The 25,367-nt window shown below is 45.8% G+C and overlaps 1 protein-coding gene across 7 annotated transcripts in view; it reads left to right on the plus strand.

Annotated features, from left to right (window-relative positions):
- LOC142496744 (arginine-glutamic acid dipeptide repeats protein-like) overlaps positions 1-25,367 on the plus strand; it is a 332,612-nt gene that overhangs the window by 261,727 nt on the left and 45,518 nt on the right. For all 7 annotated transcript variants that reach the window (XM_075603618.1, XM_075603617.1, XM_075603623.1 and 4 more), the window contains 2 exons: positions 13,758-13,863; positions 16,175-16,271. In XM_075603618.1, the coding sequence (XP_075459733.1) occupies positions 13,758-13,863; positions 16,175-16,271 (203 nt within the window). The remainder of the gene's footprint in view (positions 1-13,757; positions 13,864-16,174; positions 16,272-25,367) is intronic.

The following is a 25,367-nucleotide window of genomic DNA, read 5'->3' on the forward strand; positions in this document are numbered from 1 at the left end:
GGACTCTAGGGAGATGTCTCCTTATGCCTCGGTCGTGTTCACCTCTGGGTTTAGTAGGGCCATTAGGGGGGTTTGAAGTACCGGGGGTGGCCCACGTTGCCAAGCGCGGCACCGGCCTTGTGTTATCCACCTCCTTCCCGGACACGGTGCTCACCTTGGCGGGTCTCGGAGCTCCTCCTGTCTTTTGCTCCTCATTTGTGAGGAGCTTGCCCCCTGAATTGACGCTCGTCTGGCTCTGGGAGGTCTGCTGGGCTCGGGTTACTGGTTAGGCCGCGTGTGTCCAGCGACCATCTTGGGCGCCTTGTGGTAGTCTGCAGGGGGAAACCTCTGTGTTTCCCGGGGATCGCGCCGACCGCAGGGGAGACTCCGGAACAGATGGAGGGTGTCCAGTGGCTCTGGAGACCCAAGACCCCAAATTTAGGGTACCCCGGGTGTTTTTTGCGTGGTTTGTGCAGACTTTTGACCCAGATTCTGGACACGTCCCTCCTCTCTATATTTTTTTTTTTAATGACTATAATATAAACCCCTTAATTTCCAGAAAAATTGTTTGTTGGCATTTTGTTGGGTTGAAATCGCCAAGAAAAATTTGGGACCTCTGTAACTAATGGAACTAATGGAACATGTAAAGGGACTCTAGTGCTTAATCTGACTGATTCCCATCTGTCGGTTGCACACAATATAACATCAATATGTGTACTTGATGAAATCCGGAGCACCCCATGAGAAATTTGACCTCACCAGTGTGAGATTGTGCTGCAGTGCGTCTCAAAACCACCACCACACACTAAAGTACCATAAAACTGGTCTATAGGATCAGTTGAGTATACAATCGTGTGAAAAAGAAAGTACACCCTCTTTGAATTCTATGGTTTTACATATCAGAACATAACAACAATCATCTGTTCCTTAACAGGTCTTAAAATTAGGTAAATACAACCTCAGATGAACAACACACGACATATTACACGGTCATCATTTATTTAACAAAAATAAAGCAAAAATGGAGAAGCCATGTGTGAAAAACTAAGTATACTGTCTGATTCAATAGCTTGTAGAATCACCTTTAGCAGCAATAACTTGAAGTAATCGTTATCTGTATGACTATCAGTCTCTCACATCGTTGTAGAGGAATTTGGGCCCACTCTTCTTTACAATGTTGCTTCAGTTCATTGAGGTTTGCTGGCATTTGTTTATGCACAGCTCTCTTAAGGTCCAGCCAAAGCATTTCAATCGGGTTGAGGTCTGGACTTTGACTGGGCCATTGCAACACCTTGATACTTTTCTTTTTCAGCCATTCTGTTGTAGATTTGCTGGTGTGCTTGGGATCATTGTCCTGTTGCATGACCCAATTTCGGCCAAGCTTTAGCTGTCGGACAGATGGCCTCACATTTGACTCTAGAATACTTTGGTATACAGAGGAGTTCATGGTCGACGTAATGACTGCAAAGTTCCCAGGTCCTATGGCTTCAAAACAAGCCCAAATCATCACCCCTCCACCACCGTCGTGCTTGACAGTTTGTATGAGGCGTTTGTGCTGATATGCTGTGTTTGTTTTCGCAAAACGTGGCGCTGTGCATTATGGCCAAACATCTCCACTTTGGTCTCGTCTGTCCAAAGGACATTGTTCCAGAAGTCTTGTGGTTTGTTCAGATGCAACTTTGCAAACCTAAGCAGTGCTGCCATGTTCTTTTTAGAGGGAAGAGGCTTTCTCCTGGCAACCCTTCCAAACAAACCATACTTGTTCAGTCTTTTTCTTATTGTACCGTCTTGAACTTTAACATTTAACATGCTAACTGAGGCCTGTAGAGTCTGAGATGTAACGCTTGTTTTTTTTTGCAATTTCTATGAGCATTGCCCGGTCTGACCTTGGGGTGCATTTGCTGGGACGTCCACTCCTGGGAAGATTGGCAACTGTCTTGAATGTTTTCCACTTTTGAATAATCTTTTTCACTGTAGAATGATGGACTTTAAATTGTTTGGAAATGGCCTTATAACCCTTCCCAGATTGATGGGCAGTAACAATTGCTTCTTTAAGATCATTGCTTTTGTCTTTCCTCCTTGGCATTGTGTTAACACACACCTGAATGCTCCAGACCAGCAAACTGCTAAAACTTCGGCTTTTATAGAGGGGGTCACACTTTCTGATGATCAATTAATCAAGGGCTTTTGATTAGCAGCACCTGTCTGCTACTTAGCATCTTAATTCCTATGGAAGCAGTAAGGGTGTACTTAGTTTTTCACGCATAGCTTCTCCATTTTGGCTTTATTTTTGTTAAATCATGACAGTGTAATATGTCATGTGTTGTTGTTCATCTGAGGTTGTATTTACCTAATTTTAAGACCTGCTAAGCAACTGTTGATTGTTATGTCCTGATATGTAAAACCTTAGTATTCAAAGAGGGTGTACTTTCTTTTTCACACAACTGTACGTGCGGTTTTGCTGTGCCAGAAGTTGCTATCTTCCAATGAATTTTAGCCACCTATCTCCCTGGAAGTGTTTTATTGCTCAGTAGCACATTATAGGAGCTGTGGGAAACACATGGTGACGACTGCAATTCATTCTTGTCATGACACGCATCTTTGTTTTTTCTCTTCTCCCTTACCCTGTGGTGGCTACAAACTAAGTCTGTATTAAACCCAAAGTGCTGAATGCATCTTCAGCGGCTTGCTGTGCAATGGTGGCTGCAGGCCTTAAAGAAGGGGTCCTCAACTCCAAGCCCCAAGCCCCCCCCCCCTCACCCTCCCCCCTCCCAACAGGTCAGGTTTTCATGATATCCCTGCTTCAGCACAGGTGGCCCAATTGAAGACTGCACCACCTGAAGCGGGGATATCCTTAAAACCTGACCTGTTTGGCGGGGGGGGGGGGCTGGTGTTGAGAACATCAGAATAATACGGCATGTTATGTTATTGTTAGGGACAAAATAGCCCTCTTAAGGAGCTAGAATTTCGATGAGGTGATCGGTTTATGATTTGGTATATGTGAATTAGGAATATTCTCCTTAGAATTCGAAGTCAAGAACACGTGAAGAGCTATGTGAGAACATTTCTGGGCATTCGGTTATATTGCATGTTCCAGAACACCATTCCCCCCCCCCCGTCACAAATCTGATGGTAGAAGTTTTTTCTTGTTCACTCGACACACCATTAGAAGACTGTAATCTACATGAAACGGCACATTTCCACATTTCCACATGGCATCATCATCCGTCTGGAGACCAGCAAGCAACCCCTGAATAGGACATAATTGTAAACACAAGTCTCCTTTTGCAATCTCTGCATTGTATTGTGCAAGCCAACATAAACCAGCAATCCTCAGATTTGTTGGGGGAAATGCCTCATTCCAGCTTTGTAGGCTGTGGTTCAACTAAATTGGGAATAAGTTGTAGTGGTAAATCTCGTTTTGCCACCGGGAGATGCTTTGTGGTGCAACTGCAGTCACTTACAATCATAATATTTTGACTACGGAAGTACCCGGAGCCTCAACCTCTGCTCTGTAGTCAACGTTTCTCATAGAATAACACCTCAAACTGGTGTATTTGGAGACCTACAAATGAACAGCTCTAGTTATGAGCCTGTGAACATCAAGGCATAATAGGAAACATGTAAGAATAATGTGGGTATTTTCTTAATAGGTTCCTTATAAAGCTTGTGCGCTCTCATAACGAACATTCCCTGCTGAGCCCTCTAGTGAAATAACGTCTAGTTATGTCTCCGTTATAAATGATCCTGCTTGTTGTCCGACATACTGTGCTACACACAACATTTTTTTTAACTTGGCTAGACCCTGCCTGACACAATTAAAGAGGAATTTTGCTTTATAAATATTTTTTTTATTTTTTTTTACACTCACACTACACCTTTCATGTGGTTTCTCTGAGAGACTTTTTATTTTCTCTCTCACAAACGCACATATACACACATGCGTACACACACACATGCATACACACACGCATACACACGTGTGTGTGTGTGTATGTATATATATACATATATATATATACATACCGCTGCCGCATCTCCCCTCGCTCCCGCCACCTCTTTTCCGCTCTCCGTCCGTCCCCTGCTGGCACATCTCCCCCACACATCTCACATCACACACACAGAGACACACACACACAGCCCCGATCCAGCCAAGGACACGCCCCCTCCCCTAGTAGCAACGCCCCCCGCTCCTGCTCTTACATTTTGTAGGACACCTGATGGAAACTTAGATTGTCCATAATTTGGGAGGTGAGCACGTAAGCACCCATACATACATACATACATACGCACGCACCCATACATACATACGCACGCACCCACCCATACATATGCACGCACCCACCCATACATATGCACGCACGCACCCATACATATGCACGCACGCACCCATACATATGCACGCACGCACCCATACATATGCACGCACGCACCCATACATATGCACGCACGCACCCATACATATGCACGCACGCACCCATACATATGCACGCACGCACCCATACATATGCACGCACGCACCCATACATATGCACGCACGCACCCATACATATGCACGCACGCACGCACCCATACATATGCACGCACCCATACATATGCACGCACCCATACATATGCACGCACCCATACATATGCACGCACCCATACATATGCACCCATATGCACACACGCACCCATACATACGTACCCATACATACATACGCACGCACCCATACGCACGCATCCATACGCACGCACGCACCCATACACGTGCACACATACATATACCCGTGCACACACACATACATACGCACGCACACATACATACGTACGCGTGCACGCACACATATATATGTACGCACGCACACAGCGCGCACGCACACATACATACGTACGCGCACACACATACATACATACGCGCACACACATACATACATACGCGCACACACATACATACATACGCGCGCACACATACATAAGCGCGCACATACACGCGCACGTACACACGCCCATACACATGCACATGCACATACACACACGCACATACACACACGCACGCACATACGCACGCACACAAGCACGCACATACGCACATACGCACACGCACATACGCACACGCACATACGCACACGCACATACGCACACGCACATACGCACACGCACATATATACGCACGCACACCAATAAAAAAAATAATTAAAATACAAAAAAAATTTTTTTTTATTGGTTAGGTTTGTTGTATTCTGATTATATGTTTATTACATCTTTCTCAACAGCTGATTTAGTTTAAACCTGTCGGTTACATATATACCTTTTGAGCTGATCATTTATGATCCAACAATCACTACTTTTATAATATGTTATATTTTATATATTTTTGTTCATTGTGTGGAGTATATATGCTCCTGTTTACTATTGTATTCATTGGTGCCTTCTATCGTTGGCTGGCTGTTGCCGGTTGAACTGTCACTCAAGCTGCATTTTCCACCATAGGCTCCTGTCCTTCTTGACGGGGACCTATTGCGGATCTGGGGGGCGGGACTTCCGGTAACAGGTTGCATAAAGAACTGGCACCTTGAAGGGAACATTACTCTTTGACAAAGTGCATATACTGCACGAAACGCATCAGAGGTTCCCTTCAAGACTCTTGTTTTTACCCAGTATGTTGCTAAACGTTCAATAAACTCTTTTTGATATCGTGAACCAGCATCCACCGCACTTCCTTAATTTGGAACGCATTACCCATCGTTTGACACGCTGTGCACCGCCATTACCCTTCCCACGCTGGGAGGAATCCATCTACATACATACATAATAATAATAGCATGTTCTTGTTTAGCGCTGCTAATTGTACGCAGCGCTTTACAGAGACATTTTTCAGGCACAGGTCACAGGTAACCGTAGAGCTTACAATCTATATTTTTGGTGCCTGAGGCACAGGGAGATAAAGTGACTTGCCCAAGGTCACAAGGAGCCGACACTGGGAATTGAACCAGGTTCCCCTGCAGCAATCTCAGTGTCAGTCAGTGTCTTTACTCACTGAGCCACTCCTCACATAGCACTTTCCCCCTTTGAGCGCAGGTCCGCTGCACCTGTGGCAGCATAGTTGTATATATCTGACGCGTAACATTGCCCGGCTCCCGGTGCCATGTCTGAACATTAGAGTCTGTTCTGCCAGCCAGTGACACACACAACGTTTCACGCTTTAGCTAAGTGGGAGAAGACTGCTGCCTCTGTCCTCACAGCCTAGACTCTGCTGGGAAATACCTCTGCATGGCTGTAAACCTGCAGAAGGACTTGGGTCAGCAAACTTGGTATAACCCCGTATCTTCTTTTAGTGAGTACTGTGGTACATTACACTGGGAAACCATATCAACCCCACAGGCTCCATGTCCCTAACAGCAGGACACGCATTCACCTTATGTGCCTTGGATACACAATCTATTTTTCTGCCTATTGTCCTGTAGTTATCCCTTAAAACGGGGCCCTTCAGCTGCTGGCCATGGGGCCACATTCTGCTCATTCTAATGTCTTTGTAGTTCAATCATTGAAGTGTAATTTTTCACCCTATAATTCACGTATAAGATAACTTAATGCCCGGCTGGCACCTGTGTTGGACCTCCACTGCTCCCTGCCCGAGCCTCACTCTGTCGCTGTTGTCCCCCCCTCAGTCCTGACTGCTACCGGCTCCGCAACACAGCAGGACCAAGGTTCGATGTGACAAAGGTACAAGAGGGGGACAGCATGGGAGGGATCCCTGTCTGTGTGTGGCACCAGTCAGGGTGTGGCACAGAGCCACTGACTGGGGTGGGAAGAAACATTTTAGGAGCTAAAGTGGGGGTGGGGAGAGAAAACCGCAACAGCTGCGATCTCCCCTCCCCCACCCCCCCAAACAAAATGTTTGTTATTAAGTTTTTGTTTTTTTTTAAACCCCTTCAACAGTTTATTTTGAAAATTTTAATAAAAAAGGTGAATGGGGAAGGATACAAAGGGATACCTGGCTGCCGATTTTAATGTGTGAAGTCAATATTTGGAAACAATTAGCCATGTTTGGGATTAAAAAATAAATAAAAATAATCCAGTAAATGGATCTCTGGAGATCTGGGACCACTTTTGGGACAAGACCACCAGATATGTAACATCGTACCACCTTCATCACATACTTTCCAACATCTATTGGAATATTGATATAGATACCAACAAAGTATTTTATATCCATTCTCTTAGTGCAAATCGAGTTTTTAGAGGTGTTTGTGGAAATGGCTTCACATTCTTCTAGTGTGTACGCATACCTAGTTATTCCCAATTAAGCATATATCATTTTATTATCGGGATACATCTTTTGTAAGAGATTATATATCTATCCTTTCATAAATGAAGAACCCATGCACATTTTTTTTAAACACAAAAAAAAAAACGCACGTTAAAAAGAAACACCCCCTAATGTTACTATATTTATATATAGTCTATATGTATGGTATAGACGTGACATCGAATGATTTTTATGCCTTTAAATGTATCCATAATGGCAATACTCTTGTGGCCCTTCTACTCCTGTTTTTCCCCCCAGATCTGGCCCCTTTAGAAAACTACTAGAAAAGCTGTACCGTATAGTATACACTATACTATTATAACACTAGTCCTATAAGTAAGACTTTAACGAGTAAGCCTGAAATATGTGGTTTGGGGATTTTCCATGAAACCACTGTTTGGATGTATGCATCTGACACAAGCTGTGGGGGGGCTACCACGTCTGTGCAATAGTAGGTAATACACACACTTTTATATTGGTCAATTTGGTAAATTGTAACTTATTTCAGTTTGTAGCTGCCTCAAAATGGAATTGAAAGTGTACTGATTAGACAGTATTGCAATGTGAGGGGGAAGAGAGGGACGTGGGGGGGGGGGGAAGAGGCGGCTGTGTGAGTGGAGGGGGGCCGGGTGAGTGGGGAGGGGAAGAGGGAGCCGTGTGAGTGGGGAGGGGGCCGTGTGAGGGGAAGGGGAAGAGAGGGCCGGGTGAGGGGGAGGGGAAAGAGAGGGCCGTGTGAGGGGGAAGAGAGGGCCGGGTGAGGGGGAGGGGAAAGAGAGGGCCATGTGAGGGGGAAGAGGGGGCCGGGTGAGGGGGAGGGGAAGAGGGGGTCGTGTGGTTGTGGAGGGGAAGAGGGGGTCGTGTGGGGGTGGAGGGGAAGAGGGGGCCGTGTGAGGGGGAGGGTGGGGGGAAGAGGGGGCCATGTGAGGGGGAGGGGGAGGGGAAGAGGGGGGCCGTGTGAGGGTGGAGGGGAAGAGGGGGGCCGTGTGAGGGTGGAGGGGAAGAGGGGGCCGGGTGAGTGGGGAGGGAAGAGGGGGCTGGGGGAGTGGGGAGGGAAGAGAGGGTCATGTGAGGGGGAGGGGAAGAGCGGGCCGTGTGAGGGTAGAGGGGAAGAGGGGGCCGGGTGAGTGGGGAGGGAAGAGGGGGCGGGGAAGAGGGGGCCGTGTGGGGGTGGAGGGGAAGAGGGGGCCGTGTGGGGGTGGAGGGGAAGAGGGGGCCGTGTGGGGGAGGAGGGGAAGAGGGGGCCGTGTGAGGGTGGAGGGGAAGAGGGGGCCGTGTGGGGGTGGAGGGGAGGAGGGGAAGTGGGGGCCGTGTGGGGGGAGGGGAAGAGGGGGCCGTGTGGGGGGAGGGGAAGAAGGGGGGAGGGAAAGAGGGGGCTGTGTGAGGGGAAGAGGGCCGTGTGAGGGGGAGGGTAAGAGGGGGCCGTGTTAGGGGGAAGGGGAGGGTAAGGGGGCCATGTGAGGGGGAGGGGGAAGAGGGGGCCATGTGAGGGGGAGGGGGAAGAGGGGGCCATGTGAGGGGGAAGGGGAAAAGGGGGCCGTGTGAGGAAGAGGGGGGGAGGGGGCCGGGGGAAGAGGGGGGGGGAAAGAGGGCCGTGTGAGTGGGAGGGGAAGAGGGGGCCGTGTGAGGGAAGGGGAGGGGAAGAGGGGGCCGTTTGAGGGGGAGGGGAAGGGGAGGGGAAGAGGGGGCCGTGTGAGGGGGAGGGGAAGAGGGGGCCATGGAGGGGAAAAGGGGGCCGTGGAGGGGAAGAGGGGGCCGTGTGAGAGGAGGAGGAGGAGGGGGGGTGGAGAGTGAGCCGGGTGAGTGGGGAGGGAAGAGGGGGCAGGATGAGGGGTGGTTGGGGAGGGAGGAGACATCCCGTTTTCGACATGTTTCAAAAACGTATTTTGAAAAATCGTGGCTGTTCTGGGAAAGGGCATTTGTTTTTTGTTTACATATTTTGCCTGGGTTATGGAGTTTGATTTAAAAAGCACATTGTTTTTAGAGCTCCGTCATATGTTAAGTTACATGAAAGAATATGTATATAAATTGCATATTGTGCAGCAACAGAATAGTATGTAATAATTTGAATGGGTGAAGCCTCACTTGCTCCTGCCTCCCAAGTGATTTATATATGGAACACTTGCGTATATTCACGTCTGACATGTCCCCATAATCACACAGCATACAGTGCATTCACTGCAGCCAGGGATTCTGGGTAATGACAAGCAATGCAGTACTGTTCAAATGGGTCTTGGAGACTACATTGCAAACACACCGCTTTTATAAGGGGCAGAGTTGTGGTACTGAGTGCCCCCTACTGGTGATTCACTAATCCATCATAGGTTATTTCCTCCGTTCCAATGAATGACTGTAAATAAACAATGCTACTTGGCGGGGAACTGCTCCTTCGCTCCAGCAGCCTCACAACCCGGTGACCTTTTTGTAACACTTGATTTCATGATATCTACTCACTGGGAACCAATCTGAGTTAAAGGATCTACATAAAGATAGAGATGAGGGACTTGTTCTTAAACAGCCTTTTGATGGGGTGTAAAGTTGGTTTGGCAAGAGATTCAGTCTAATGGTGTGATTTCGTAAACTTCGTTAAAGCAACCTGCGCTGATCGTTATTTTCAGTTTTGTTTTTATACACAATTGTTCTTGCCCTTTGCTAGAATGTTCTTTATTGGTACATTCTGAGGCCTTGTTTATAGTGGCAGAGCGCGCCGCCAAAACAAATTCATGTTGTCCAATGAGCGCGCACGTGAACTTGTTTTTGCCGCGTCACGTGAGCGGTTTGCCCTCATTGGCTGAACCGGTCACGTGACGTCTGCGCCACGCCTCCAGCCTGTAGTGCAGGTTTCGCGAGTGATGTCACGTGGCGCGCACGGACGCCGCAACTATAAACAGGACCTAACACTTCATTTAGGAGATGTTTGAAATACTGTATTAAGTGATTGGGAGGTTAAAATTGAGCTCCCCCCAAGTCCCGATGCAATGTATACATTAGAACAGGGGCGGCCAAATCCTGTCCTCAAGGGCCACCAGATGGTCAGGTTTTCAGGTTAGCCTCGCTTCAGCACAGAGGTGGCTGTCGAAGGCTGAGCCACTGATTAAGCCACCTGTGCTGAAGCAGGGATATCCTGAAAACCTGACCTGTTGGTGGCCCTTGAGGACTGGACTTGACCGCTCCTGGGTTAGATTTACATAACATCAGAAGCAAGAGATGAAGAAAATGTTTTTAACACAACCCCCCCCCCCCCCCCCCTAAAAATATATATTTAAAAGAGATGGATATGCTTATGGGGCAAGATACAAACATTACACGAGTTAAACGCAAATGGGCAGATTGCGGCCTGAAGCCTCAAAGAAAAGTTTTTGGGTTTAAGCACATTAACACTCTGACAATGTGCTTAGAGATCATTATGTGGCATGGCCTTCCGTATCTGGGACAATGCTGCCACTACCTGGCCATCACTGGTTTTACACCCTGCATGCATCAGCATGGACAAGGCTGAGTGAAAGAAGGCACTGACTGGTTGGTGCTCATTTTCCACTCTCCACACCCCCCTCAACTCTTTGAAAATCACAAATATACCTTTTTGTGGGGGTTCAATGTTCGTGCAGGTGTACAACTTGTAAAAAATAATAAATAATAATAAAAAAAGATTTTGTGATTCCATAGGAGAAATAAAAATAAACAATTGGGCTTGTCTCACTGCTAAAGAATGTTAATTTCCCTTGGGCCTTTCTCCACATCCGGCAGTATTTGGAATATGGGGAAAGTTTACTGGCTAGTCACTATTACCTTCTCATGTGTTACAGAATTTCTAGTATTTCAGGGAGACAAAGGGGAAGGGCCTGTTCTAACAAAATGGACTTATTTGAAGACAACTTTGTTCTGCGCCCATGTAAGGATCTATTAAACAAGCCCTTAAATGTGTTTATTACAGTGGAAATTAGCCCCGTTTACCTTTTTCTTTGAAGGCTTAGTACAGTGCTTTTTATCTTTCGTTATGCAACATCACTTCTGCGCCCTATAAATGTGTGTATTTGTGACTTGAAGAGTAGACTGCGGGGGAACCAAGAAGGGATGTCAAGTGACTGAAGATTATTTGTTATCACCGTTTATTTGTGAAGCGTTAACATGTTCTGCAGCGCGGTACGATGGAAGTGCAGAATCGTGTATATTACATTAGAACGGACATGCACAAACGGACACAGAGGTATTGAGGGCCCTGCTCGTGGAAGCTTACACTCTATTGCAGGTTTTTTTTTTAACCTTTTGTACCTTAAACACCCCCTAAGGGACCAACAAGGTCCCCAATCACCCCGTACCAATCATTTTATATATGACGTACCAGTACCATTTCAATATTTTGATTTCATATGCCAGCAAAAGGAAGTTAGAAAAAAATGTCATTTAATCCCACGAGAACGGAATAAAAAGAAACCTCAAATTGTTAACAAAAAATAAATGCACCAAAAATCAGGAGCTCGCAAAACGTTTAGTATAGGGCTCTCTCTCTCTCTTTTTAGTAAGTACGAGTATGGAACAGAGACAGAAACATTTAGTATAGGGCTCTCTCTCTCTCTTTTTAGTAAGTACGAGTATGGAACAGAGACAGAAACGTTTAGTATAGGGCTCTCTCTCTCTCTTTAGTAAGTACGAGTATGGATGGAACAGAGACAGAAACGTTTAGTATAGGGCTCTCTCTCTCTCTTTAGTAAGTACGAGTATGGAACAGAGACAGAAACGTTTAGTATAGGGCTCTCTCTCTCTCTTTAGTAAGTACGAGTATGGAACAGAGACAGAAACGTTTAGTATAGGGCTCTCTCTCTCTCTTTAGTAAGTACGAGTATGGATGGAACAGAGACAGAAACGTTTAGTATAGGGCTCTCTCTCTCTCTTTAGTAAGTACGAGTATGGAACAGAGACAGAAACGTTTAGTATAGGGCTCTCTCTCTCTCTTTAGTAAGTACGAGTATGGAACAGAGACAGAAACGTTTAGTATAGGGCTCTCTCTCTCTCTTTAGTAAGTACGAGTATGGAACAGAGACAGAAACGTTTAGTATATGGCTCTCTCTCTCTTTAGTAAGTACGAGTATGGAACAGAGACAGAAACGTTTAGTATAGGGCTCTCTCTCTTTAGTAAGTACGAGTATGGAACAGAGACAGAAACGTTTAGTATAGTTCTCTCTCTCTCTTTAGTAAGTACGAGTATGGAACAGAGACAGAAACGTTTAGTATAGGGCTCTCTCTCTCTCTTTAGTAAGTACGAGTATGGAACAGAGACAGAAACGTTTAGTATAGGGCTCTCTCTCTCTCTTTAGTAAGTACGAGTATGGAACAGAGACAGAAGATAATAGGTGGATCCCTATCGACCACGCATTCATGTGGCGGGAGATGAAGAAGCTCTCACACAATGTATCAGCCACGTGTGATTTTACCAGAATAAGCGTAATAAAATGTTACAAATAAAGAATGGAAACAGATGTTTCTCGAGTTTAGATCATTTTTTTTATATTCAAAAAATTCAATCTTCATCAAATCCCAGCACCTTCTCAATCACCCCCTGAACCTCCTTCAATCACCTCGATGGGGGGGGGGGGGGAAAGAACCCCTGCTCTAGAGGGAATGAGGGACAATGTTGCTGTGCCACTATTCGGGTATCCTTCAGGGTTTGCCTGTTCTGATGAAAGTAAATGAAACCTAGCCATCGAATGAAGACCACTGCACTTAAACAGCTAAAACACACAACGTGCGCGTTCTATCTGCATACCAGTCGTTGGCACGCTTTTAATATTTCCATCTTATAAGTACCATTTGAAGATCTTTTAATCGCAGCGGAGTGTACTACCAGTTGAGAAGCAGTCACTGACCGACAGAACTCATTACCACTGTGACCTCGCACAAAGGGAGTGACAAATCTGTGTTTCCATCTCCTACATGCTGCAACTCTTCCGGGCATTTCTCATATCTGCCAGAACCATTGCTTGTGAATCAAACGCTGAACCAGGGGGTGTAAATGGTCTCTCATTGCCTAGCACAGGGGTGGCTAACTCCAGTCTTCAAGGGCCACTGTCAGGTTTTAAGGATATCCCTGCTTCGGCACGTGTCATTCTGACTGAGCCACAGATTGAGCGACCTGTGCTGAAGCAGAGGTATCTTGAAAACCTGACCTGTTGGTGGCCCTTGAGGACAGGAGTTGGCCACCCTCGGCTTAACAGTTTCAAACGTCTATATAACCTTATATGGCTCCAGCAGTACAGATAACGAGATCAATTTAGCACCTCTAAGAACCGCGGCAAAATGTGTGCTGTTAATTTGCTGTGCAGTGGGGAAGCTTATTCTACATACTGTGCAGATCTGAAGCATTCACTTTAAGTACATTGAGCCTGGCAATGGCTTCTCATTTGTTGCACCCTGTTTATTCAGTGTGTCTAACACTGTGACACCGGTGATCTGTTGGTGGAACGGCGTCTCACTTCCCTTTCTAACTTTTCAGAGTAAACGAGACCACCTATTGATGAATGTGAAATGGTACTATCGCCAGTCTGAGGTGCCGGACTCCGTCTATCAGCACTTGGTGCAGGACAGGCACAATGAGAATGGTGAGTCCCCCCAACCCTGACGTCGTGTGTGTCTGTGTGTCTCTGTATATGTAATATAATATATATATTTTCAATCTTTCTCTCCCCATCCTGTCCCCCCAGTGTGTGTATGTGTGTGTGTATGTGTGTGTGTGTATATAGATGTAGCACAACTTGTTGTTTCCGGCATTGTGGCAAGCCGCATAACTGTGTGCATGGGGGGGTGGGGGGCGGGTGTCATACAGAAGCATGGACCCCGTGCGCCAATATCACTGCAGCACCATCGCTTTAAACCTTTTCAGCCATGGCTCCGGAGACTCTGTGTTCAATAGAATACACTTTTTATATCTACCTTTTCAGTTAGTGCAGAGTAAATAAGTACTTCAGTATTAGGTGATACCTTTTAAAAAAAATGTTATTTGGACTAACAATTGATAAGAAAGGCTTTCAAGAGTTCTCTCTCTTCCTCAAGACATACTGTACATGAGTGTTGCTTGATGTGAGGGAGAGAGAACTGCCAAACTTGTCTTATCAATTGTTTGTCCAAATAACATAAAGGTGTTGCCTAATACTGAAGTACTTATTTACTCTGCAATTTCACATCTGTACTAACACGGCTATTTCTACTTAATTCATAAGTGTGTGTGTGTGTGTGTGTGTGAGTGTCTCGCCTCTCTGAATCATGTCCTCCTACACTTCTTTACTGGTTAGTTTCAAGAGATGGAGCAATATTCAGCTGCTAATAATTACTTGGCCCAATTAATCAATTTAACATAATGTTATCCTTCTAACAGTTAATCATTTACACTAATGGCGTGTTAGATGCACGGATCACGGCTGTGCTCCTCCATGCACAGAGCTCCCCGGAGGCTTACAGTGCTTAGTGCCGCTTCCTACTCACCTGGATGTGCTGGGGCCCTAAATGTGCGCCAGCGAGCATTCTTGTTACCGTCAAAGTGATCTGTTCCAACTAATATTCAGCCCCGGGCATGTCCACATTGAAATCTGAAAATTTCAACTTTACTGTGCATGATAGTAAATATAATAGGCTCTGTTTCTCCTGATACAAGTAAATAAATAATGCAGACTGTAATTTAAAGGCTTATATTTTTATTAGAGTTCTTAGAGTTGCTAGCAATGTGTTTGTCTATTGTAAGACTAGTGTATGTGTATGTATACTAGTGTATGTGTATGTATACTAGTGTATGTGTATGTGTATGTATACTAGTGTATGTGTATGTATACTAGTGTGTGTATATGTATACTAGTGTATGTGTATGTATACTAGTGTATGTGTATGTATACTAGTGTATGTGTATGTATACTAGTGTATGTGTATGTATACTAGTGTATGTGTATGTATACTAGTGTATGTGTATGTATACTAGTGTATGTGTATGTATACTAGTGTATGTGTATGTATACTAGTGTATGTGTGTATATGTATACTAGTGTATGTGTGTATATATACACTAGTGTATGTGTATGTATACTAGTGTATGTGTATGTATACTAGTGTGTGTATGTATACTAGTGTATGTGTGTATGTATACTAGTGTATGTGTGTATATATACACTAGTGTGTGTGTATGTATACTAGTGTATGTGTGTGTATATATACACTAGTGTATGTGTGTATATATACACTAGTGTATGTGTGTATATATACACTAGTGTATGTGTGTATATATACACTATTGTATGTGAGTATATATACTAGTGTATTATATGACCAGTATTAAGTAGTTTTTACATCATTCTGAGATTTTAAATGTTTTCTTGGTTATAATTTACAATATAATTCTGACTGGTGGGGTAGTTGGGGAATTGCCAAACTTGTTTACTTTACCTTAATGGTTTTATGATTTTATGCACGCACCTCTGTATCAGGAACAATTACGACGAGGCCAGTAAAACCCACTTTAGTTATTCAATTACATTATTTACTGATATTTCTTTCCAACTGATATTTAAAAAAATACTAATTTTATTCTAATTCTGACACTAGTTCCCAAGTTTTCATTTATTGAACATTAATATATGCTCTCTTAATCAATGCACCTACATGTACTTCTAGTGTGTGTCTCCCTAATGCCACTTGGATAAGTTCCTCAGGGCTGGTACTCCTTGTTTGACCTTGTTTGACCTTGTTTGAGCGTCTCCCAAAGGTGCACCACATTTCCCTTTTATATCACGTTTGTAAAGCACCATGTACGTGACACTGTACAGCATAGGCAAACAGGCTTACATTTAATTATAGTTGGCTCACTCTGGTCCTACAATTGTCAAGTTGTAACCTATTGTTTTATTTTGTTCCCCCCCCCTCCCTCAGATTCTGGTCGGGAGCTGGTTATCACAGACCCAGTCATTCGGAACCGAGAGCTGTTTATCTCTGATTATGTTGACACGTACCACGCAGCTGCACTCAGGTGAGACTCCGGAACTTGCTGACTTTCTCCTGCCTGGTCCCAGATCTGGCCTTTCTCCTGCCTGGTCCCAGATCTGGCCTTTCTCCTGTCTGGTCCCAGATCTGGCCTTTCTGTTGCCTGGTCCCAGATCTGGCCTTTCTCCTGCCTGGTCCCAGATCTGGCCTTTCTGTTGCCTGGTCCCAGATCTGGCCTTTCTGTTGCCCGGTCCCAGATCTGGCCTTTCTGTTGCCTGGTCCCAGATCTGGCCTTTCTGTTGCCTGGTCCCAGATCTGGCCTTTCTGTTGCCTGGTCCCAGATCTGGCCTTTCTGTTGCCCGGTCCCAGATCTGGCCTTTCTGTTGCCTGGTCCCAGATCTGGCCTTTCTGTTGCCTGGTCCCAGATCTGGCCTTTCTGTTGCCTGGTCCCAGATCTGGCCTTTCTCCTGCCTGGTCCCAGATCTGGTCTTTCTCCCGCCTGGTCCCAGATCTGGCCTTTCTCCCGCCTGGTCCCAGATCTGGCCTTTCTGTTGCCTGGTCCCAGATCTGGCCTTTCTGTTGCCTGGTCCCAGATCTGGCCTTTCTGTCGCCCGGTCCCAGATCTGGCCTTTCTGTTGCCCGGTCCCAGATCTGGCCTTTCTGTTGCCCGGTCCCAGATCTGGCCTTTCTGTTGCCCGGTCCCAGATCTGGCCTTTCTGTTGCCTGGTCCCAGATCTGGCCTTTCTGTTGCCCGGTCCCAGATCTGGCCTTTCTGTTGCCTGGTCCCAGATCTGGCCTTTCTGTTGCCCGGTCCCAGATCTGGCCTTTCTGTTGCCTGGTCCCAGATCTGGCCTTTCTCCTGCCTGGTCCCAGATCTGGCCTTTCTCCTGCCTGGTCCCAGATCTGGCCTTTCTGTTGCCTGGTCCCAGATCTGGCCTTTCTGTTGCCTGGTCCCAGATCTGGCCTTTCTCCTGCCTGGTCCCAGATCTGGCCTTTCTGTTGCCTGGTCCCAGATCTGGCCTTTCTGTTGCCTGGTCCCAGATCTGGCCTTTCTGTTGCCTGGTCCCAGATCTGGCCTTTCTCCTGCCTGGTCCCAGATCTGGTCTTTCTCCCGCCTGGTCCCAGATCTGGCCTTTCTCCCGCCTGGTCCCAGATCTGGCCTTTCTCCCGCCTGGTCCCAGATCTGGCCTTTCTGTTGCCTGGTCCCAGATCTGGCCTTTCTGTCGCCCGGTCCCAGATCTGGCCTTTCTGTTGCCCGGTCCCAGATCTGGCCTTTCTGTTGCCTGGTCCCAGATCTGGCCTTTCTGTTGCCCGGTCCCAGATCTGGCCTTTCTGTCGCCCGGTCCCAGATCTGGCCTTTCTGTTGCCCGGTCCCAGATCTGGCCTTTCTGTTGCCCGGTCCCAGATCTGGCCTTTCTGTTGCCTGGTCCCAGATCTGGCCTTTCTGTCGCCCGGTCCCAGATCTGGCCTTTCTGTTGCCCGGTCCCAGATCTGGCCTTTCTGTTGCCCGGTCCCAGATCTGGCCTTTCTGTTGCCCGGTCCCAGATCTGGCCTTTCTGTTGCCCGGTCCCAGATCTGGCCTTTCTGTTGCCCGGTCCCAGATCTGGCCTTTCTCCTGCCTGGTCCCAGATCTGGCCTTTCTGTTGCCTGGTCCCAGATCTGGCCTTTCTGTTGCCTGGTCCCAGATCTGGCCTTTCTGTTGCCTGCAGTGGCCATTTGCTTAGGCCGGATTGAGTTTGACTCTTGGCTTTTGATTTTATTTGAAGGGGCAATCCTTCGTAGGACCAAAATTAACTAATTCCAGGGACCTGTTTAAAGGAGCAATTCATGCACATTTTAAATTTTTTATTATTTTTTTAAATATGGATTGCAATTAGGGGGTCTCCGTAGCTGAACCCAATTAATTTCCGCTCCTGGGACCCCCTGCTTCCCGAGAGAGACCCCCAAAGGGGGTGCCGGTATCTCTGCAAAGTTTAAAGCCCCATGTCACGTTGGCCAATAGGAAGCCACACCTGATGACATCACGGCTCCCTACAGGCCCACAGAGCGTGAGCTTTGAACAGCGGCCATTACATGAGCCCTGCTAGCCGAGCAGCTACTTGCACCCCCTCGGTATCTCTGGAATCAGGGGAGTCCCTGAAGCTGAAATTAATGGGGTTCAGCTTCGAAGACTCCCTCTTCAAACATAGGTTTTTTTTTAAAAATGCAGCGCATGGATTGCAGCTTTAAAAGGTCTAAACTAGGTGATCAACAGCTTTATTTTTATTTATTTTTGAATCCAATCTCGACGCCTATAAATATTTTCAAATGATATTTAAAAGCTAGACTTGGGAGGGGTTGGATTTCCTGTGGCTAATCCCTCGTTTGTGATCTGTGTGATCAGCCAGCGCTTGTAAAGCGAGAGTCCCCCCTCCCTTAATTGTATTGGTTCTGTGATGAGGACAGGGTGGGCTCTGTCCTGGGACCTCTTCTCTTTTCTCTGTACACACTCTCTCTAGGGGACCTAATAACATCTTTTGGGTTTAAATATCACCTCTATGCTGACGACACACAAATATACTTTTCAACACCTGACCTTACACCTGCTATACAGACCAAAGTTTCTGAATGTCTCTCTGCTATATCATCCTGGATGGCCCTACGTCACCTTAAACTCAACATGGCTAAAACAGAGCTCCTCATACTTCCTCCCAAACCTGGCCCTACTACCTCCTTCCACATTACTGTTGGAACTACGATCATCCACCCAGTAGCCCAAGCACGCTGCCTGGGGGTCACACTCGACTCCTCTCTCACATTCGCCCCTCACATTCAAAACATTTCTAAAACTTGTTGCTTTTTCCTCCGCAATATAACAAAGATACGCCCTTTCCTCTGTTGCTCGACTGCTAAAACTCTGACTCAGGCCCTCATTCTCTCCCGTCTTGATTACTGTAACCTCCTGCTGCCCGGCCTTCCTGCCTCTCACCTGTCTCCCCTACAATCTATCCTTAACGCTGCTGCCAGAATTACTCTACTCTTTCCTAGATCTGTCTCAGCATCTCCCCTCCTGAAATCCCTCTCCTGGCTTCCAATCAAATCCCGCATCTCACACTCCATTCTTCTCCTCACTTTTAAAGCTTTACACACTTCTGCCCCTCCTTACATCTCAGCCCTAATTTCTCGCTATGCACCATCCCGACTCTTGCGTTCTGCTCAAGGATGTCTTCTTTCTACCCCCTTTTTATCTAAAGCCCTCTCCCGCCTTAAACCTTTTTCACTGACTGCCCCACACCTCTGGAATGCCCTTCCCCTCAGTACCCGACTAGCACCCTCTCTATCCACCTTTAAGACCCACCTTAAGACACACTTGCTTAAAGAAGCATATGAATAGCACTGTGAACATTCTGAACACATGATACATAAAGCTTGGCCCCCTGCAGATGCACTTACCAGAACTCCCTCCTACTGTCTCTGTACGTTCTCCCTACCTACCAATTAGACTGTAAGCTCCTCGGGGCAGGGACTCCTCTTCCTTAATGTTATGTTTGTCTAAAGCACTTATTCCCATGATCTGTTATTTATATTATCTGTTATTTATTCGATTACCAAATGTATTACTACTGTGAAGCGCTATGTACATTAATGGCGCTATATAAATAAAGACATACAATACAATACAATAAGGGTGAAGAAAACATTTGATTGGCAGAAATTCAACTAGTAACACATTTTCCCCAAAATGAAGGCCGCCAAATCTTTGCTATTAACATAGTTAGATTTGTTTTGTGAAGCCAGTTGGACAAAGTATGTTTTCTGGCCAACTGTGGAATTGCACCTTTTAACTCCCTCACTGATGCAGGGGCTTCAGCAAAGTGGTCAACATGCCGCTAATTTGGGGAATCTTCTGTATCGGGACCAGATACCTGACAAATTCTTGATGCCATTTAGCTGATTGTTGCCTTGACATCTTTACCACTTCTTAGCCCGAAGGATTTCCCACACACTGTTTGGTAATGGGTTGCATGCACCTCTGGGAGCCGAGCCCTGTTAATTCCAGCTTTGGGGACCCCCTGCTTGCAGAAACATAGACCTCCGTAGGGTGTCCCAGTAGCCGCTCGGCGGTGTGGTTCATGGAATGGCAGAGTTTCAAAACTCCCGTGTTCTGCGTTCCAATAGGACGCCGTGATGTCATCTGGGGCGGTTTCATATTGGCCCATGTGATTGGGTGCTTTAAACTCCACCGAGATACCAGCAACCCCTACGGAGGTAAGAATCTCAGGAAGCAGGGGGTCCCCGGAGAGGGTATAAATTGGGTTCAGCTCCTGAGACCCCCTGCTTCAATCCTATATAAAAGAAAAAAGGTCACCTTAAATTGCTCCTTTAAATGCAGCATTTACAACACCATGTTACCATAAAGTGCATTGCTGTATGTGATGAGAGAAATTCAGTGTTCAAAACTACCATTGCTTCTAGAAAGGCTGAAGAACACTATTAAAGTGTAGTATTTTTGTCTATCATAGCAACATTTCCTCCACCAGTATACGCTGCTAACCTGTGCTCATGGGCTCAGTGGGCAGAGGTGGACAGTTTATGCAGGGATCTAGTCAATTCCAGGCTGAATTGAAAAGAGGTGAAGATGACATTGTTTTCCTGGCATCGGCTTTGCACTTGGCGCTGGGCGGTATGGATGCCGGTAGAACGTGAAACAAGTAATCTGCTTGATAATAACGCTCAGATGGCGCTTTTAAATAAAACCATCTGGAGACATTTGCTTTGTTCCGAGCTACATAGCCAGAACTGCTGATTTCAAGGCAAATTAGCTCCAACTTGTGCTGAGGGCGTTCGGAGCTGCAGACCAGGGAATGGATAATCTTTTGATTTAACTTATTACAGAGCTTTAGATAAGTGCGGAAAAATTCCAGCAGGGCATTGTCACGTTTAAAGCCCCAGTCCCACTTACACAGCTCAAAAATGATACAATTCTTTTACAAATGGCCTTAACATAATAATCATTATTTCATCCCAGTTATATAATTCTCTGTCCATTCTTGTAGCATTTCTTCATTTTGTGTAATATTGATACACAGAGATTTTGAAGTTAGGTGTCATGGTAAAGTGTCTGTGGCATGGTTTGCAACGCATCCCAAATCGCTGCAGCTTTCTTGCTAACCTTAGCAGTCCCTAATGAAAGCGTATGAGCGATTTTGCTTACCCGAGATACCAAGTCCCAATTAAGGTCTCGGCAATGGACTAAAAAAGTCTGTCGGGCTTGCCATGGAAATCAGAGAAGGGAAAAAAAAAAAAACATCAGTAACTCCATCTTGAGCAACCGTTGGAATCAAAAACCAAGTTCTACGTGGGCAAAGCTGCAGCATATGAGCTTGGCTACACAAATGCATTTTGGTGGAATAGCCGCTTTAACCGTTTGGGTGCCGGAAAGGCTGCCTCACCAGAGTTTCATTTCCACAGCCCTTCGAGCACACTGCATTCAGGAGCGCAGAGTGCGGTCGCCTCTAGAAAACCAGCACAAAGCCCCTGATGTAGCCACTCCGTCATGGCGCCCGTGGAGTGCTAAACCTTATGACGTGTTGGCAATATCGTGCGGCACTCAAGGGCTCTAGTATTTATAGCTCCAGATCAGTTTAGTAACACATTGTAAAATCACTCGGGCCTCACACGGCTTCTCTTTTGTGATCAATCAGTCAGCATTCCCATTTCCTGGGGGGTTTGTTTCTCTCTTTTTTTTCTTCCTTACTGAATCTGAACTAGCGAGTCTTCTGCAGCTGATGGGTGTTATTTTGTGGCTTTTCGTTCTTCCAAATGCCCCCCTTACCATCTTCATTGGTCTACTGATTTCACTTGATAGGTTCCCATCCTTTTTTTTTTTTTGGTATTTATTTCAATCTTTGCAGAGTTGACACACATTTTGTTTGTAAGATTTGTAGCGACCACACCTTTCTGGCTTTGGCGTGTTCTATGATTTGTTGCTCGAGGTCTTCTGGACTTGTGTCAAAAAACACTAAAGTTGTACATTGTATTGTATTCACTGCAAAATCCCACTTGCTTTCTGGAGTGGGTGTGACGTCCAGAGTCTGTTGCAGCTGATAAGTGAATATCTTCATAATAAACTTGTGACTGTAGACTGATTAGTCTGTAGTTCTTGAGGTCTTTTGTCTCTTTTCTGGTGGATGGAGGTTGTTCCATTGCTCTGGAATGTTCCTGTTCAAGCCGCATGTAAAGACTTTTGCAAGGAGTGTATCTACTTTTCCAGCATCTTTGAAGTTTTCAGTTGTAATTTCATCTTCCCCAGGAGCCTTCCCATTGTTCAATAATTGTATTGGCTTTGCTGCTGCTTCTGGAATGATGCATGGTTCAACAGTGGTGGTTTCTTCTTGCTCTTAATCTACTTGACTATGCCCTGTGTTAGGCTGAGGCCGCGCTGCGGTCGTCGGCGGCGCGCGGGCCACCTGCCATTTACCTGATAGTGTTTGTCCCCGCTGCCTCCTTCAGACAGGGCTGACTGCGTGCTGTGACGCGTCAGCCTGCCGGAGCTACCAGCTCCTTGTATTTTGCAGCGCTGACGCGTCACGTGGTGCACGAGTCAGCCAAAGAGGGGAGGAGGAAGGAGCTACGGGAGGGAGGCAGCTTGGGAGAGAAGTCTGTAAGGCAGCCGTGCATGGCTCTCCCCCCCCTCTCCCCCCCCCTCCCGTGCGTGGTTACAAAGCTCAGACGAAAAGTTTGTGATCTCAAATTGTGAGATAGTCTTGCCCCAGGCCGTGCATGTTCTGGCTCTGTACACACATGGCCGCACCCCCCCCCCCCTCGTCATTGCCCCCGCCCACCCGACCCTTTTGGCAACGCCCACCCAGCGCGCATCACTGTTCACTGCAGACCGCAAATCGCGGTGCAGTGAGTTGCACGCGCCGCCGGCAAGCAAGGCAGCCGTGCGGACGCGTGCAGCGGGGCCTCAGCCTTATGTGGTCTTGTACAATTTCTTGTGGAAGTCCTCAACTCTTAGAATTGCAGTTTTTTCTTTTTGACCCATCGTCCTGAGTGCGATGATTGGCTTCTTCCCAATCAAGTCGCAGCTTCATCCTCTTTAAACATTTGTTGTTTTGGATGGTCTTTTTTTTTTTTTTTACACTATATTGCTGTTAAATAGTCTTACATCCGCTGCTAAACACTTGCCCATTTTAGGATTGGTTAATTTCTTATGTTTTTTGTAGTTAATTCGTCTAGTGTTTTTTCTGCACATTAATCTTACAATCTTAATTGTTTGTTACCGAATCCCCACGAATCTCGATAAAGCGGAAGCGATTTTTCAGCTGTAGTTGAATTCTCAATGTTAATTGTTTTTAGTTCTTAGTGGCAATTACCTTGTTAAATTGTTTGATTTTTATGGTAGAAACTTCCACTCCATAGTCTGTGTGACTTGGTATTGGGGCATACAAGTGAATTGGCAGAAATGCTACACCTGTGCACGTGAAAGGGGGTACAACCTCCAGCGGACTATCCCATACCTCCCCACAGGGAACTCAAAATGAGCAGTATCTGCCCCAAAACAGTCGCACTACACCTCAATTATGCTGCCATCACGAGAATAATTAATGGCTTACCCTTAGGAGTTCCTCGTCTAATGTTTATTAGAAAAAAAGATTTAATTAACACAAAAACCCAATGTAGCGAAATGTTTGAAAATGCGGTTAATCCCTTCACGAAAGCACTAGGTTCAATTAGAGCCCAAAGACAGTACTTATTTAATTTTAGATTTAATATATGAAAAGTGGTACAATGCTTGTTTACATAAAAGAAGTGTTGCAAAGACCTACAATACATAAATGCAGATAAAACACATACGTTGCCAGCAAACAATATCGGTCTCCAAAGAGACTTTGAAAATACAAGAACTCGCGTGTTATGGATATAACACTATGTTGAATGTTAAGAAAAAGAAAGAAAAGAAGAGCAAGCTCCATAGGGTAACACAATAAAACCATTTAACGCAATGTTAAAAAGTCACAAGGACTTGCATCCACAAGGGGAGTATTTGCACTCACATGTAAGAGTAATACTCTTCTGCAACAGACGTCACCATGGATGGACGGAGATCGTCACCGCCACACCAAACGGACCACCAACATAAATATGTTTAAAAAAAGAAGTTTGGACATCTCTTTAGGAAGGGAAAGGTATACAGGGATATACCAAATAAGTAAACATGGGAAGGATGTTGATCCGGGGGGTAATCTCATTACCAATTCTTGGAGTCAGGAAGGAATTTATTTTTCCCCTTATGAGATATCATTGGGTGATATAACACTGGGGTTTTTTGTTTGCCTTCCTCTGGATCAGTATACTCCAAGTACAAATATGGGATATAGTATCTGTTTAAATGTAGCACAGGTTGAACTTGATGGACGCATGTCTTTTTTTCAACCTAATCTACTATGCAACATCCACCAAAGAGAACTTCCGAAGAGGGGCAAACAGGTGACCAGTCCCTTAGAAATGTCCACAGATCTTGTAAGCCTGCCGTCCGTGCGCATGTGGAGCCATTGGCAAACCTGCCTCTCGCAATAGTCTTTGATTCCACATCAGCTGGTAAGGGTCGTCTGTGCACGTCCCAACGCGTTTCGTCACGTGCGTGTGACTTCATTATGAGAGTGATTGGATAATCTGTGGTGAGGGTTTAAATACTTAATGTTGCTAAGCAACAAACACTACAGGTTTAAACTTATGTTGAATCTAATACTGATACCCAAATGCATGGTTTTGTATGCTCCAAACGTTGCTCCGGTCACAAGAATAAGCCAACCTTTTGTTGGTGTGTTATATCACCCACTCGTCAATCTTATGTGACATTTCTGGCTGGGAGAGAGCATTATCTTACTCAAATGTATCTTGAAGAGTATAAAATACCCTATGACTCTCTCCTTAGAGTAATTCTACCCTCACCCTTGCATTTGTACGACTTTAATGCACGCCTTGACATCTGTCTTGAGAGAGCCAATTTGAATCTTTGGGGAAACAAATATCTGACACATTCAACACAGGCGGTCCTATTTGGTATTATTACACACATCAGACTGTGCCTGCTGCAACTCTATTTTTTTTATTATCCTTGTGAATTATATCAGATTTTAATTATCATACATTTTAA

The sequence above is a fragment of the Ascaphus truei genome, chromosome 6 (genome assembly GCF_040206685.1).
Source record: "Ascaphus truei isolate aAscTru1 chromosome 6, aAscTru1.hap1, whole genome shotgun sequence".
Lineage (NCBI taxonomy): Eukaryota > Metazoa > Chordata > Amphibia > Anura > Ascaphidae > Ascaphus > Ascaphus truei.